This window comes from Ascaphus truei, chromosome 4, assembly GCF_040206685.1.
Source record: "Ascaphus truei isolate aAscTru1 chromosome 4, aAscTru1.hap1, whole genome shotgun sequence".
Lineage (NCBI taxonomy): Eukaryota > Metazoa > Chordata > Amphibia > Anura > Ascaphidae > Ascaphus > Ascaphus truei.
The window spans coordinates 74983346-75001237 of record NC_134486.1 but is presented as its reverse complement, the minus strand read 5'-3'; the positions used below and the strand labels follow the sequence as shown (position 1 = coordinate 75001237).

The window sequence follows — 17892 nt, the reverse complement described above, 5'->3', positions numbered from 1 at the left end:
GGTCAGCACCAGTATAGGATAAAACAATAGGGCAGTCTGCACATTTGCCTGAGATGTTGTCAATGTGATCTCAAATGATCATGTATTATACCTAAAGATAATTTTGCTTTTGGTCCATTAAAAGTTGCCACACCCTGCTAGGAATCTATTTTTCTCTGAGACATAAATAGCCACCAGAACTCCATGCTACAACAATATTGGAAAAAATTGCGTTGGCATAAAACTTTCTTTAGGTTCAAAGACTTGTTTTCGAAACACCAGAGCTAATATTCTTTCACCTTCAGGGTAACTGTGTCTGAAAGCAAAGAATAAAGACGGATGAGGCCTCAAAACACTTTCATCTTGTGAAGCAACATCCAGAATTATTATTTTGTAGAAGGGTGGGGTAGAAAAACATTTACAAAATATGTATTTATGCACTAATTAAGTTTCCTATCCTCAAGGTACTTGAGTCTTGAAATACAACATTATTTTGGGGTATAAACATACCGTTTACAGAAATCATCTTTCATGGGTATATTTGTGGCATCGGTCACAGTCCAACACTGCATTTGTTAACCCCTTCAAAGCAGAAGATTGTTGCACTTTATAGCTCTGCAATGAGTTGCAGGCCCCCCAACATCACAATGGGTTAAAGTTGAACTTAAACACACATGCATTTATAGTCCAACGGAACTGTTTTAATGTGTGGTTATTGTGCATCCTGTATGTTTTCAGTTGATGATATATAATTACATCTCACGCTAGACAAGTTATGGGTGGGCGAGGCATAAAATGGTGCCCTTTGGTTTTTCTCACAGTACAGTATTAGCATTGAGAAAGGCGTAGACACAATTGGAACAGTGCAGGTTTGCGATCAGAGTTTCAGAAACTCGTCAGAATTTCGTTTTGATGAACGTTAAGGCTGTTTTTACTCGCAAAGTTAAACACTTGTCCAGATGGAATTAGATCAAAATGGTCGATAATTAGCAGTTGATATTGTTCATGACTTGTTTTAAAGCAGCAATCTTAATATTTATGTACATATATACATATGTGTAGCATACCTAAACTGTGGGAGTAGGGGTATCCTCTAGCTGGGCCCTCAAGGTTAAGGAACTATGGACCTTCAATGCTGACCAATGAGTACTGGGAATATCATACAACTTGACAGCAGATAAGAATCACTTGGCCCAACTAGTTGTAGAGAAATGGGGGGGGGGGGGGGGGAAGTAAACCTATTTGAGAGACTTGCTTCTTTAACTAAAAGAAATCAACACAAAAGGGCCATTTTCTGATAGCCTACTTGTTTACCATATCATACTGTATCTACCTGTTTTTTTTGTTTTTTTTAAAGTGCTGTACTTTCTGTAAATTCAGTTGTACTAATTGCACCTATTTTTACCACCAGCTGAATCCTCAGCTGGTTAAAGCAGCAGAGAGATGATTGACTTATCTGCTAATGATCAGCTAGATAGAGATATTTAACACCATTTATATTGTTTGTGTATATAATATATACAAATAAATCCACAGACACACATATTGGTAATATGATATTTGCACTATGTAAAGTGCATGTATTATTGTGCCACCTTTGGGTGGGTCACTTGTTCAGAAGCTCATTTATCCCACACTGAGAGTGCAAATAAAGTGTACCTGTTTGTATGTGCCAAATGTGGGAGGGTTTGAATGATCTGAGACTTCTTACATTGTTTTTTTGTTGTGGTTTGCAGATTTAAGCTTATGGTTTTTATTTATTTTCGAAAAAAGAAAAAAATGTGTCGTTAAATCCACTTTTTCTGTACCATTCAGTCTTTTTGAAATCCTGTATTTTTAGTTTTAAAGCAGCCATCCCAACCAACATGAAACCTGCAGAGATCCGAGGGGTATTGTAAAAAAAACATATGTTCATTTGTAACCAATAGAATGGCGTGACTTCATTGCTCATAATGCTTTCTGTTGACTGTCGGAGTAAAGCTGACCCTGACTCATGAATTAGACACACTGGACACATCGCGATTGAGCTTCGGATCCCCCCCAAAAATTATTTGCGCTACTTTTCAGAAAGTAATTAAGGTTTTACAATATAATCAGTCCAAAAAGCGTTTGAGAAAATACAAATACTCTCTTCAGATTTTATTTTTAATGTCTTAGAAATTATGCTTAAAAAAATCAATCAAAGCCACTATTTGAAGTGAAGGAAATCTAAGCCATATTGTTCTATGCCCAAGTTTCATTACAATTATTCTATTTTTAGTTTTTAAATTATAGAAGGCATATGATTTGGATACAATTTTTTTTATATATATTTACATAGCCCCACAGCATTGGAAATCAGTAACAAAATAAATAAATGGTTGATTTGAACATATTTTTTCTGTGTAGGATTCAGTTGTTGTAGTCTTCTTCTTGGAAATCACATCATAATTGCAATTACAGTATACAGCGTACACTACCAGAATTTAATTCATACTCCTGCAGTAAGACGTGCTTACTGGAAATAGTCTGACTAAATTGTAGCCATCTTTTCTTTTTAAAAAAACAAAAGTAATACAAAAAGCCACTTCTGACTTGGTATTTAGATCTAGTAGTAAACTACTTTTCTAGTTGTTATAGTTCTTTAACATTCTCTCAGAATATTATGTTAGGAACTGTACAGTACTAGGGTAAGGGTGTACGTCTGTTAGGTACATTTCTAGGAAATGTTTTACACTGTATGTTAGATTTAAAAAAAATCAATTAAGAACAAGTGTGTATGTATGTACTGTATGTACATACATATATATCCCTTTAGTTGCAGTTCTGATATTTTAAGAGAGATTTATAAATGGTCTTTAACACTTTTAGTATAGATGGGGCCCTAAACACATTGATTTGCTAACACATACTATATTAAAGAGATACAATTATGTAAAGAATCCCAAGAAAAACATCTTGTTCTAATATATTTCTCCTGAGTTTTAATTTTCTTTTTCAGAAGCTATAATACTCCATTATGAATGGGAATAGTTGTACACAATGATATAGAAGCTTAATGTATTATTGTGGTCTCAGATTTATCGTAATTGTTGGTACTGCGTGCTACTGCTTGTTTTACAGAAGCATACTTTAAAAATGTTATGCTATTAAAATGTACACAGTGATAAACGTTCAAGATTCCCAAAATGTTTTGATGTAAACACGATTTCATTTCCCCCCACCCCCCGAGACATTATTACCTTTTTACAATATACATATTTGCATAGTAGATGAGGTTGGAAAAAATACATGTGTCCATCAAGTTCAACCTATGCTAAATTTGGATACACATACTTATCCTATATTTGTATTTACGGTGTTTTGATCCAGAGGAAGGCAACAAAAAAAACCCCCCAATGAAACATCATCCAATGCTATCTCATAAGGGGAAAATAAAATCCTAACTGACTCTAAATAATGGCAATCAGATTTCTCCCTTGATCAACACCCTTCCCATGTTTATGTATTTGGTATATCCCTACCTACCTTTCCTTTTTGAAGATACTATATCTATTGTATCTGCCATCACAGTCTCCATGGGTAATGAATTCCACATTTTAACTGCCCTTACTGTAAAGAACCCTTTCCTTTGTTGCTGGGGAAATCTCCTTTCCTCCAACCTTAAGGCCGCGCTTATAGTTATGGCGATGGCACGCAGAGCCAAAACTAGTACCTGAAGTCCGTCGCGGGTACCCAAAGTGGGTGCGGCGGCCCGGCATAGCGACATGAAGACCAAAAGCACAGAAGACAAATGATTTAGCGATACACAGCAACAGCCGCATCACGTAACTGGCGGCAAACCAATCACATCTCCATCTTGCCTTTTGTGCTATCCCCCTTGCTGACGTCACCGCCCCTTGCCGCCAGCGAAATCGCACGACTCAAATGCAACTTTCGCTATAGCGATGGCGGCGTGTGACATCACGCGGACGCGAGCAAGCAATGCAGTGCTCACTATAAGCGTAGCCTTAGGTATGACCCTGTGTCGTTTGTACTGCCCTTGGGATGTGTAGTAATTTTGAAAGCTCCTTTTATTGCCCCAAATATATATTTGTATATAGTTATCATATCCCCTCTTGGACGCGTATTTTCGAATGTAATCTAATCTAGCTAGCCTCTCCTTCTAAGTCGGATTTTCAACCCCTCTATTCATTTTGTGACTCTTTTCTGCACTTTTTCTAGTTCTATAATGTCTTTTGTATGGAGTGGTGCCCAAAACTGTACTCCACATTCAAGGTGTGATCTTACTAATGTTTTATAAAGGGGCATAATTATGTTTTCTTCCCTTCCCCGTTTAATGCAATATAAGATCTTGTTTGTCTTTGCAGCTACTGCATGCCATTGGACACTATTCCTAAACCTACTGTCTACAAGCACTCCTAAATCCTTCTCCATCAAGGATTGACCTAATTTTGCCTAATTTAATTTGTAAATCGTCTGCGTATTCTTGTTTCCCAAATGCATAATCTTACATTTATTTGTATTAAACCTCATCTACCATTTACCTGCCCAAATTTCTAGACTATCCAAGTCCTTCCGGAGAGAATTACATCCTGCTCTGATTTTACAACCTTACACAATTTAGTGTAATCAGCAAAGATGGAGACTTTGCTCTCTATGCCAACCTCAGTCATCAATAAACAAGTTAAAAATCGGGGATCCCTCACAACTTTATCCCAACTTGAAAAAGTCCCATTTATGACAACTCTGTTGTCTATCCTTCAACCAGTTTTCAATCGAGGTGCAAATATTTTTACTGAGACCACTTTCCTTTATTTTGTACAGTAACCTCTTGTGTGGCCCTGTATTGAAAGCCTTTGCAAAAATGTAAGTAAACAACATAAACTGCATTACCCGGGGCTAAATTCCTACTTACCTCCACAAAGAAATGAATAAGGTTATTTTGGCATGACCTATCCTTCATAAATCCATGCTGACTATTACTATTAATTTTGTTAGCCATTAGGTATTCATGAATATTATCCCATACTAGACCTTCAAGTAGCTTCCCTGCTATTGATGTTAGGCTTACAGGTTTGTAATTCCCTGGTTGCGATCCCCTTTTTTTAGATGTAGGTACCACGTCTGATTCAGTCCAATCTTGTGACACTGAGCCTGTGGAAATGTAGTCCTTGAATATTAAATGGAATGGTTTGGCTATTACTGAACTAGCTCCTTAAGAACTCTTGGAAGTATGCCATCAGGGCCAGGTGCCTTATTTACATTAATTTTATCAAGCCACCTATGTACTTCTTCCTCAGTTAACCAATTGTTAGTAATATAGAGGTTGTGGCTTTCTCCTCTGGCACTATTTTTGCAATTGATTCCTTCCTGGTAAGTACAGAGGCAAATAATGTGTTGAATACCTCTGATTTTTCCTTATCTACAATAATTTGCCTGCCCATCTAACACTGAAAGGGTCCTATACTTTATTTTCTATTGTTTTTGTTATTAAGGTACTTAAAGAACTTTTTAGGGTTGATCTTACTTTTTATTTCAATCCTTTTTTATATTTTCAATTTTTGCTAATTTGTTTGCCCTTTTGCAACTTTTGTTACATTCCTTATAATTCTGATATGCCTCTGTCCCTTCTGACTTTGAGACTCTAAACGCCTGCCTCTTCCTTTCCATTTCATTTTCTACCTGTTTATTTAGCCATATTGGTTTAGACTTTTTTCTTTTATATTTATTATCCATGGGTATAAGGAAGCTTTTCTAACAATGTTTTACAGACATTTCTCCCTGCAAAAATATAATCCCAATGTATTCCTTGTAGATTATTCCTGAGTTTATTAAAATCTGTTTAAAACCAGAGACAGAACATGAAACACAGACAGAGCTCAATGCTACATCCAATGAAACTTATACACGGTACAGTGCCTATATCGATATAGATAGATGGATATCTTTTGAATAAAATGGTCTTTTAGTTTAACTCTTTGGCCAAAGTGTTGTAAACCCTTGAGCCCCTACACGGCAGACCACATCTCAAGGGTACCTAACACTAATATAAATTCTTAATAACCTGTGCATTACCAGGAAGAATGATTTATAATAAATCTGTCAAAATTAGTTGCATAGTTCTAAGTCTGATTGAAGCTCTTATTAATCTGTACATTACCAGGATAAGCACTATGTATTAGATTTGTCACAATCAAACTGCAAGCAAGCAAGTTCCCCTGAGAGTGGGAGATGCAATGGAGTGAGCTTTTAACCATTTGAAAGTGGGAGGGGGTGAGCTTCAAACTAGGGAGGAGGTGCCACCCTCCAATCAGCTAAGACCAGCTGAACAAGGATTGTAAAACATACAGGACACCTACAAGCTCATATTGAACCCCCAAAATAACCACAACATATATATAAGCGTATAAGTGTCACAGAGGAGTGCTACTGAGCATGGCAATATATATTTAAAACCAGAGACAGAACATGAAACACAGACAGAGCTCAGTGCTACATCCAATGAAACTTATACACGGTAGGGGCTCAAGGGCTTACAACCCTTTGGCTAAAGAGTTAAACTAAAAGACCATTTTATTCAAAAGATATCTATATATATATATATATATATATATTTAGGCACTGTACCGTGTATAAGTTTCATTGGATGTAGCACTGAGCTCTGTCTGTGTTTCATGTTCTGTCTCTGGTTTTAAATATATATTGCCATGCTCAGTAGCACTCCTTTGTGACACTTATACGCTTATATATATGTTGTAGTATTTTGGGGTTTAATATGAGCTTGTAGGTGTCCTGTATGTATTTATTAAAATCTGCCTTTCTAAACTTTAAAGTCTTAGTTGAACCCATATAATATTGTTTTTGATCATTTATATTAAATGTGGTGATTTTATGATCACGGTTTCCCAAATGTTCCTGGATTTCAATATTTGTTATTGCTTCTACATTGTTTGATATTACCAAATCCAGTATTGCCCCTCTCCTGGTTGTTTCTTCAATAATATGTATCATATAGTTGTCTTTTAGTACCCCCAAAAACTTTCATTTAGTTGTATTGTATAAGGGATTTGTCTGGATACCAAGATGGCCGACGGACCATGTCATATTTTGCCTCACCTAAGATTGCTGCCGACAGGATGTCAGTCTATTTCTGGTCTTCTATTGCCTGCATCTGGCCTTTAAATATCAGGCAGTTGCTCTCTGTCTTTGCTCGTGCAAAGTACTCTGTTACTTGTTTTTGCTTGAGCTCTTCCTTTGCTCCTGTGTTTGTCTGCTCGTGTTTGAACGTCTGCTTGGACATGTTTACCCCTGCTTTCCACCTGCCTCGACCCCGGAATTGGACCTGACTATCCCTGCATCACAGGCCTCTGATCCCAGGTCATACCTTTTGCTTGCTTCATTCATTGTAACTTCGCCGGAAGCAGAGATCAGTGTATCTCGAAAGCTCGCACAAATAAAAGCATTTCGTTAGCCACAGAACGGTATCATCTATTTATTTTTGATTTTATATATATATATATACAGTGGTTGACAAATCACCAAAAAATCTACTCGCCACACAAAAAAAATCTACTCGCCACCTAGTACCAAACGTGTGCTGCTCGGGCCAATATTTACTCGCCCGGGGGTTAAATCCACTCGCCCGGGGCGAGCAAATGTATAGGTTTGTCGAACACTGTATATATATATATATATATTCTTAGGAAAACGTATGCCACATATATTTCAATATATTTTCACGACTCCAGTATGTTTCAGAGATTTGCCGAGGCTTGAATGTCAACTCTGCTTGCATTCCTCTTTAAATAGTTCAATATCTATCAAGTTGGAGTGACAAACCATTTATTTTTGTACTTTAAACTGTCATCACTGCACTTCACATGTTTGGGCTGAAATGCCACTTGTAGTGCAGAAAACTTGAACTTAGGATGGGGTGGAAATAGAAGTACGTGGTAGGTGATACCATATTGCGGTTTGATCTTGTTCATGTTTCTATTCCTAAAAAGATGACACATACTAAATTTAAATTGCTGGACCTTCAGTCTACTTCCAGTCAAAGTTTTGATAACCTTTGTGTGCATGGCCTATGGGAACACTGTGAGTGTCAATGTAGATGTTCTCTGCCTTTTTAATAATAATAACTTTATATAGCGCTTTTTTCTCCCAATGGGACTTAAAATGCAAGGTTATAAAAGAGACCAAACACAAGGAAAGATGCAGTACAGGATGGGACGGTACTGTAGCTATTAAACGCTGGACAGGTTGTGCTTCATTAATTAAATGTCTGGGTAAACAGGTACGTCTTGAGCCCGTTTTTATAGATTCCCAGAGAGGGGGCCTCTCGAACTGTACACGGCAGACTGTTCCAAAGAGTGAGAGCAGCGTTGCTAATAGCTCGGGCCCCAGAGGAAGTCAAGGAGATTCTGGGAACTGTTATGACTCCTTCATCTGCAGATCGAAGTGAGTGAATGGGAGCATAGCGAACTAGAAGCTCTTTCAGATAGCTGAAAATATGGTTGGATTGTCTGCACTATTGTTTGCTTCTCTCTTTTTTGGGATATCCAGAACCTCCATATTACAAGCCATCCAGAAGGCGAATCCTATAAGCTGAGCCAGCCAATTCCTTATCTGATGTGACCCATAGTGATAAGCGTTTTTTCATTTTGAGAAATGTGAGCGCACCCTTTCTCAACTCTTTCTACGCTATAGCTTTTAAATAGGAACAGGTTGCACTATTTTTGTGTTTTATTTGATCCATTCCCAGTTATTCAAATCTGCGCTGCACGAATTTTCAAGACTACTTCCACTCACATCTGGACTAAATTGTTTACTGTTCGTAAATCAATAAAGGCTTTGTGTGCCTAACCCATGATTTGTTACCCCATACAAAAATGGAGACCACACAGTTTTGTGGAATTAAATTAAGGTCAAAGCTTTATTCATTTAAACAACTTTTGAAAAATGAAACTGTCAGCCAGCCCGCTAGTCCCTGTATGCAGATGACCCTGTGCCTCTCAACTAGCATGGCGGGAGACCCCCGTTGGTCTCACCACCCTGCTGGGAAATGCTCCACACCCAGTCCCCCCTTCTTTCCGCCTGGGCCCAGCCACATAAATTGGATCTCAGCATCCTAAGACTTGGGCCAGGGCTACAGCCCAACCGCATAAGTGGGTGCCTCAATTATTGGCGTTTCCCGGCACCCTTAAGCTGACTGGCCTGACAGTTCTGCCACCAGGAGGACCCATTAAGGCCACTTACTGGGGACGAACACCCAACCCAAGCTGTGACCCTACACTCTGATTGCTTATTGCTTGTAGCGATTAACTGAGATTCCAGATAAAGATGTCTAAACCCTCGCCCATAAGGTGCACCCCGTCACTTCTGTGTCAATTATGTCTCCAATCTTCAAACTGTATGTGTCTCCCTACCTGTCTTTTCCAAGATAGGATGAACTTACTGACAACTTTGTTCACTTTTTTCCTGGTTTTCTCAATTCTCAGCCAGCGGGAGTCCCCCTTCCATAATAATCTTAGCATAATTTCCGACCAAATAATGACTGCCTCCCCTGTAGGGCTTTAAATCTGGCGCAGTCTGTCTGTATCTGGCGGATTGTGTCTAGCGATTTCTGGTTGCCATAAGATCGTTCCTGTCCAGGTGAATCATTAATAACCAGGGATTACTTTTATACTCTTCCAATGCTCTTGTGGTGGTTGGTACCAAATAACCCCAGCACATTCCTGGCTTCCCCAGCCATCGTATGTTCATACATTTGGTATTCCCAGCTGCAGACTCCCTAGCCTGACCGGGCCTATCTGCCAGACCTTGTGACCCATGCTTGGTTTTCCCACTACGGAGACAGAAACATGTTAGCACTGCACAATGTTTAAATGTTACCTTTCCTGGACCTAATATACGCCCTGTATGTGTTACATCTCAACCACCCTCCCCCGTCCACAGTTTTTTTTTTTTTTTTAAATCTGCTCAACAGGTAGACTCTGCTCTGCGGCTGTTGTTGCTGCCCCTATCCTAAATGAATGTGTCCCAAAGTCAGCCGCATTTAAGTCTCCCGCTCCCAAGCAGCCCTTAAAGATGATGCTAAACTGAAATTTTGTTAAAGTGGTTTGATCACTATGCACTAGAAAAGCCTCGCCCCCTTGCGGACGCTGCTTGACTTATTGCCTCGCTGCCCTCACAGGGCATACCCTCCTGTCCCTGTGCTTTTTTTAGGTGCACCCAAGCACCTTTGCCAGTTTGATCAGTTGTTTACTTGTGTATGCGGCATGCCACAGTGTTATTCCCGATTATCACATGCCTGAAATACACTGGCGACACACTTTATTCGAGCTCGGCTAGTCCCACGAATTCAGGTATACCCGGGTGTATTGAGGTTTGTGACTGTTTTCTGCCCGAGTGCATTGGGTTATTTTCCAGGCAGGGATTGAAGTATTTTATACCCGCTGGCTGCAATACTGCACAGTATATATATATATACTGCATTACAATTCATGAATTTATGCCATCTGGTAGACACGCGAAGCATTGCAGCCTATTAAATCCTAATCATTATCATTTAACAGATCAGCCGCCCGTCAGCCAGGCATGAACCCAGGCTAGGAAGGCAAACGCAACGGGGCTTGTCAGAGGTGAGGAGCGGCGCATTCCAGGTATCTGCCAGGTACATACTGGGTATTTGCTCGAATAAAGTGTGTCGGTGCAGTACAGACCAGAGTCCCTGCTAGTCTTAGATGCTGCTACCATTTCCCCCACTCTAAATGCTCAGAAAAAAAGCAAAAATGAAGGCCGCTTTAAACAGATTGATCTCGTAGGGCCCTGTGCATACCGATTCTGACACCTTGTTTAGGGTTACCAACCTCGCCACTGTCACCGGCCCCCTCTTATCCCTCTGCTTACAGTCCCTTCTGCCCCACTCAACCAGGATGAGCCTGGTGACGAAGTCCTTGGTAATGTCTTCCCTTTTTTCGTGATTTGAGAAAAAAAGACTATACATGCCAACGTGCCATCCGCCTTTGCCCATGACATACCTGTCTGTTTTTTTGGTAAGTAGGAAGCTAATTTGCTGTTGGGAGCTATTGACCTTACCCCTTCTCCTTGCGGCTTCCCTGAACGCGCACCACTCCTGCCAGGCGGTGTTAAATGTTTTACACATTCGTGGAGCTAGCCGTTACATATCAATTAGTCATTCCGCCCTAGGCGCATGATATGGCTCATCCCATAGGGAGACATTTGCCAATGTAATATCCCCCTTCAAATTTTCAACCTGTGAATCTAAATCTGCTGGGGGCCAAGGGTAGCAGCTGAAAGACTGATTTTATGTCAATTTTTGACATGAGGGCACCCTTCCCATATGGTGTTATGATGGCTAGGGCAGTGTCGAATGACTCTGGACTCTGCATAGGTTCTGGTCTATGGCATCGTTTACCGAACTCCATTTTTTTTTTTTTAAAGACAACGCCCAATGGGGAAATGATCAGTTGGGGAAGAGGTGAACGAGCCTGCCATGCGCCCTAGCTTGAGCTCTTTGCGTATGTTTTAAAATTGATATTTAACAGCAGGTAAAAGTTCATATTCTGCACTTGCGTGATTCCCCACGTGGGTAGTGACAGAAAATGTATAAATAAACATCTCCTGCAAGAAACTGGTGTCACACAGAATTCTGCTATCCATAAAATAATCTTTTTACTTTAACTCCCTGGATCTCAGTCGTGCCAAATGTGTCTACTAACTAACCTAAAGATCTCTGCATGGTCTGTAGGCAATTTTAAATTGTGTTTCACATGCCTGTCCTGTACTACCCCCCGCACTGGGATGTTTAAACCCTCCCTAAATCCCTCCTCTAGGAACAGTGCCTTTTCACGGTCGGGTACACTCGCAAGCACTGCTTGGAGCCGCTAAGACTGCCTGGTGTTAAAGTCTTTATAAGCAGCAAATGATTGTCCATGGTTATGTCTTCCTGCGCGCTTGAAGCAAATTTTGCCGGGGTTGCTACCCCATCACTGTATACATACGTGTCTAAACTTGCACCCTGCCCCAAGTGTGCACTGCTTGTCATTAAACTCCCAGCATCCACCCTTCTTGCACGTGCTCTGACCCCTTTGTAAAGGGACCTGCACCCTTGTCGGGCGTGACTAGGCCCAACCCCAGGTCGACATCTTCGTTCGCAAAGTTTAGTCTATCATTCCCCTGCATCCTATGCCTAACCTGCTCATTAGAATCCCGCTGTGCCCCAATACTGTCTATCGGTACGCTTTATGGGAGACATGTACGTAATCATGTCAATCCCCATGTCAGGATATCTATACATCAAGCAGTGAGCCAACACATAGAAGCCTTATTTCCAGTTATCGAGAGTTTTAAGCTTTTCTGCAAACCAGTTCTCGCCTGCCTTCTGAACTTGCTTTTTCTCTGCCTGACCCTGTAAGGATAGCTTACACATGTTAATATATTGCCCCCTTCGTATGGTGCACTGTTTTTTTGCGGGGAAGGTGCGAGTACAGGGAGCTAGTTACGCATGTGGTCGTCTTGTTACTGTTATCTGAAGTGACCCCTCTGTCCCAGCCTGACCTGCGCTTCCTGGGCTGCGTCCTCGCTTCCCTGCCCTTGCTAGCTTGCATGGCTTTCATAGACTGGTTTATAGAGGTTAACTGCTTCCTCTTGTGCGTAAAACCTGGGGCTCCTCTCTATCGGACATTTTACGCGCTTCCGAATTGCTATCGTTGCCCCTACCCCTCTTAAGATGTGAAAACCAGACCGCAGTCTGACATAGCCTAAACGGACGCCACATCTACAACAGCATTGTCACTATCATCATCATCATGCTCATCTGATCCCGAACCCTTGGCTATGGCCTGAAGGGTGTCGGAAAGAGAGGCGGGTGGGTGGGGGTTGTGGACCCAACGTGACCCTCAGGGGTTTGGGCTGTTAGATCCCCCAGAGTGCTTGCAAGGGTAGCCCCAGGGTTAACCTGCTGGAAGATGGCAAGCAGGAGTAGGGTAATGGTTCTCAAAGTGCTTGCCATTGGGGGGGGGGGGGTGGGAGGGGGCGCTGCGATCGGGGTGGGGCAGCCCCTGGATCAGAAGACACTTATCACAGGCCATGGGGGGGACCAGTGCAGCATTGCCCTGCCATTGATTCTTGGGGGGCCTCTTCTCCTGGCTGCGTGCGGCGGAGGAAAGCCGGTACGGGAGCTGGACGCCACGCCAGACGTCGGGTGGCCGGCTCCCGGATTGTTGGGAGGCTGGCGGTGTCTTTGCTGCAGCCGGATCTGGAGCGGTAGTGGAGACACTCGGGAGGTGCATCGCTGGACTGCAGGAGCAGGCAAGATCTACAAGAGAAAACAAAATGTGAAATTCAGAGGTCTTCGGGATGGAGCGCAGGCTACCAGTCTAAGTTCTTTCAAAACTAAAGCTGTCTCACATTTTAATCTGGTCTATAAATGTTATATACGCCTATAATATATATTATCTTTAACTGTGCATGCAATGTCTTGTATACGATGTACTGTATAACCCTTTTTACTCATTGTAACTATGTATTTGTAACCATGTATTTTAACTCTGTGCCCAGGACATACTTGAAAATGAGAGGTACAGTAACTCTCAATGTTTTTGTTCCTGGTAAAACATTTTATAAATTAATTAAGTAAACCTCTCACCCTGCCCCCTTACCGTCCTCACTAACAGGGGGTCTCAGCTGGCTTCCCTCCCCCCCTCGCAGTTGCGCACTCCACCATTCCCATACCCTTGGGTAATGGCGGGGGGAACCGACCCCACGCCAAGAATTCCTGGGGCACATCAGCCCATATGGGGGCAACGTTCCCATCCTGGGGCCTCTGCTCCGTTTTAAGAGCAGTTTCATTCTGTTTTATCCGCACAGGTTCTTTCGGAAGGAAAGCACTCTTACTGATGTAACCCTTTAGTTTGATAAATAATAGTGATTGATTTCAGAATTTCTTATATTTGACAACTTATTTTGTGGCACCTCCAAGTGGTTCATGGATTTGGTGATTTTTTTAATTTATTTTTTTGCAGGTGAAAGTAGGCACTGTTAAATTTGAACGTTAACATTAATTATCCAAACCCAACATACTACATTCATTTTAGCGCACCATGGTGCATTTTTACCAAGTGGTTTTACCTTTTGGTGGCAGAAGACCCTCACGGGAGACCAGGCCATTTACACATTTTGTATCCGGATCATACATTGAGCAAAACAAGATAATGAAATAAATTGTACATTTATTCACAGGAAAAGGTAGACACAATGTTACACAAAATATAGGCAAAGAGACACACTTACTTGGGACTGGGGTAACACAACCAAACTCTCCTAGGTGCAGGGAAACCTACCTAAGTATTTTCCTCTGACTGAGATTTAGCCTGCCATGTTTTATAACTGAAATCAGCCTGCAGTTCCAGACGCCACCCCTCCCCTCTCTCCAGACGTTTGGAGTAACTTGCTTAGACAAAACTTGCTTAGAATCTTAGAGACCTTTGAGAGAACCAAAAATCTGATTTGCGTAGGGGTTTATAATACCTCTTGAGTTTCATTCACAAACTACTATCCCCCTATCAGAAGCGTGAGAATATTCTCAGCAGCCAATCAGAGCAGGGCTCACCTGGCTGATGATGTCAGAGGCAGGGGCCGTGTTGAGCCAGCATGGAAAAAAAATGTGTGGCCGGGAAATATGAATCGGCCAACGGGAAATGTGCCCACCAGCGGCATCTTCCCCACCAGCTAGCCCATTGCCGGCTCCGCTAAGTCTGCAACTGGGGCCCCAGTGGGGTGCACCCTGTTCTCTGGAACTGACACCTAGCCTTTTCCTGCTAACCAAATGGTTCTCCCCCCTCTGGACATGCTCTCTTCTTTGAACTATGGACCCTTATGCAGACTAGCTGGCACCGTAAACATATTCCCAAGCTGACTGCATAAAGCCTTATAGTAAATGCAGAACACGATATAAAGTACACTTTATTAGAGAATATACTTTGGGGAACCTTATATTTATAAGGGAAATAACTGGGGGATATTTGGGCTCGAAATCCAGGAGTCTGGGAGACACTGGGAAGCCCTGGTGTAATTCACCCCGCAAAACCCACAAATAGTGCCTGCACGCTGGGGAGAATCAGGGAGCCACCAGTAGCTGGGCCCCCCGAACTCCTGCAAACAAAAGGAATACATTTTCGCCCCAATATCCCACCTAAAATGTACACTCCCAAAATCTGGAGTTTCTACGACACAGGGAACCCCAAACGCCCCTTAACCAGTCAGGTTTTTCTATACTTTCCAGGGGACTTCCATAACCGACAAACCCAATACAGGTTCTGGGACACCTTGGCACTAACTGGAGTACCCCTATGTTACCTAGAGATCCCCGCAGCTACAGGAACACTTTTCATCCCTTTGCCTCATTTTACTGTGCTCATGCATATATGTACTTAACGCACAGTGTTAATAAAATTTACACTTTAAAAACCTAAGTCTGCCTGGTATGGGAAAAAGCGTTATTTTTTACTTGCCATATTCCCCACACTATACAATAAACTTAGGGCTGGACGTTTAAATGTCCCCTCACAAACTTATAGGTGATTGGAGTACCCCCCCAACCCCCACAGAACCTCTATACTGGTTCCAGGTGACCTGGGCATTTACTGGGTACCCCCATTTACCTAGGGACCCCTTGACTGTTTCAGAGACACTTAACATCCCTATGCCCCAGTTACCTTTTCTGGGCTGTGCTGGAGCAGGGACCCCTAGTGGTGAGTCGCATAATTACAGGTAGTGCTTGTACCAACCTTGGGCTCGAGCTGACACTATAAACCCAACACATGGATCAGGGGTAACCAAACAGGCTTAAACCTTTATTTGATAGCCTGGCTAACCCCTATCATCACAGACACCTTCAGGCATGTTCAAGTGAATGATCTGGGAGGGGTCTTCCCGCACCACGTCTTCTAAAACAAAAAACAATACACATCTGAGTGCACTGGTTTATACTGTAAGTGGTGAACCTTTCTTGGAAACCTATCTTGGCAATCAAATCACTCTGTCCAGCTGTGTTTGGATGATAATAGCAGAAGTAGCAGGCAACAGGAGATAGCTGTTCTCTTCTTTGTACAGGACTCTGCTGTCAGCAATTGCTGCATGGAGAACTGTTTCGCCCACAACCTTCATGTAGAAGACACATCAGTGAGATTGATGGTTTTCAGTGTCAGTCTGCATATCCATAACCAAGACAGGGTTGTTATGTAAATAGAATGTCAATTCCTTAGTTTTCCTATCCATGTGACTTCACTTAAAACCACTGCCCATGCTGCTTTATTTATTTTATAATGGTTTTGTCTGCCGTATATAGTGAGAAGGTCATTTCATTATGGGATTGCAAAAAATAATTGAAATTCAAGCACAAAACAATATTTGATAGCTCAACTGTTAGAACAAGGTGGACAGGGTAGTTTTAAACTATTTTTAACATGCATGTTTCAAGACATTTGGTGAAGTAAATTAGATTCCTGAGACAATTCCTGAGACTGACCGGTTAATTGAATTCAAGATTGCGATGAACAATTTTAGATGGTATGTATATATGTATATATATATATATATATATATATATATATATATATATATATATATATATATATATATGCATGTCATTTCCCAGAATCCCTTGCTGCAGTGGAAGTGCTGTTTGCTGGGTGATAATGGTGAAAGACAGGGTTGCAGACCTGTCTAAGACATGCAAATGAATATACAGGAATATTTACAGTTGCTTTATATATATATATATATATATATACTTTTTGTTATTTGGACTAACAATTTGTCATAGGACAAGCTTTCGAGAGTTCTCTTCTCTTCCTCAGGTCAACAATACTGATTAGCAAAGGAATCTATGGCTAAAACAGTGTAAGGGAGAGCACAAAAAAAAAACCACAACAGAGATGTACTGTCCTTGTCACCCTTCCATGGCTTCAAACACTTTTTCACCCCACTTTAACTACAGTACATCTGTGGTTTTTTTTTTGTGTTTTGTGTTTTGTTTTTTGCTCTCCCTTACACTGTTTTAGCCATAGATTCCTTTGCAAATCAGTATTGCCGACCTGAGGAAGAGAGGAGAACTCTCGAGAGCTTGTCCTATGACATACATTGTTAGTCCAAATAAAAAAGGTATCGCCTAATACTGAAGAACTCATTTATTCTGCACTATCGCAACTGGACTAACACGGCTATTTCCGTTATATATATATAGCACATGCAGAAAATTATTTGAGAGGCCACCTATATACACATTTATAAATACACACACACATCTACAGTATTTTCATTTCAATGTTAATTTCATTAACCCGTCAGCGGTGCTTATCAGTTCTGGAGATATTTGTAGTTGTTTTTGTGCCAGTTTTTACACAAAAATACTACCAATATAGTTGATTATTACATACATGGCCGTGGAAAGGTGGCCATAATGTTTTCCCTGCTTGCTCCTTTGATCCCAGGTCTATTCCGGGCTAGCCACTCCTGAACCAGGAGGGTTTCAATGTCGGGGCACTGTAGATGACCCCTGGTTCAGGTACAGTAAGATTAAAAAAAAATGTTTAGCTGGGATTGTTGCATTAAGAGAAGGCTGTCAACAAGTGATACTAGGAAAACATATCAAGAAATAATATGCTGTCATTTCAATATCATGTTTATCATGATCAAAAGAAAAGGGTATGTGCTGACTGTATATAGCACAATTATAGAAACTTAGGACAGGGCTGATATTACAAGTGATATAAATATCTATGTAATGCATACATTATTCAAAGAAGGTAATCTGAGAAACCTGTTTGGCTGAAGCCTCCCTCTTGGGACATGAATGCTTTTGTGATATACTTCCAGGTTATTATAGGCAATTGCTTGTCTCATTAA

The 17892-nt window shown here is 41.2% G+C and overlaps 1 protein-coding gene across 4 annotated transcripts in view; it reads left to right on the top strand.

The window, feature by feature from the left end:
- The window catches only part of TASP1 (taspase 1), a 243041-nt gene that overhangs the window by 218889 nt on the left and 6260 nt on the right, over positions 1-17892 (top strand). The window contains exon 15 of one of the 4 annotated variants that reach the window (XM_075596057.1): positions 4786-4827. The exons of the other annotated variants lie outside the window; for them this stretch is intronic. Coding sequence (XP_075452172.1) covers positions 4786-4788 — 3 coding nt within the window. The 3' untranslated portion in view covers positions 4789-4827. The remainder of the gene's footprint in view (positions 1-4785; positions 4828-17892) is intronic. 4 annotated transcript variants of the gene reach the window in all.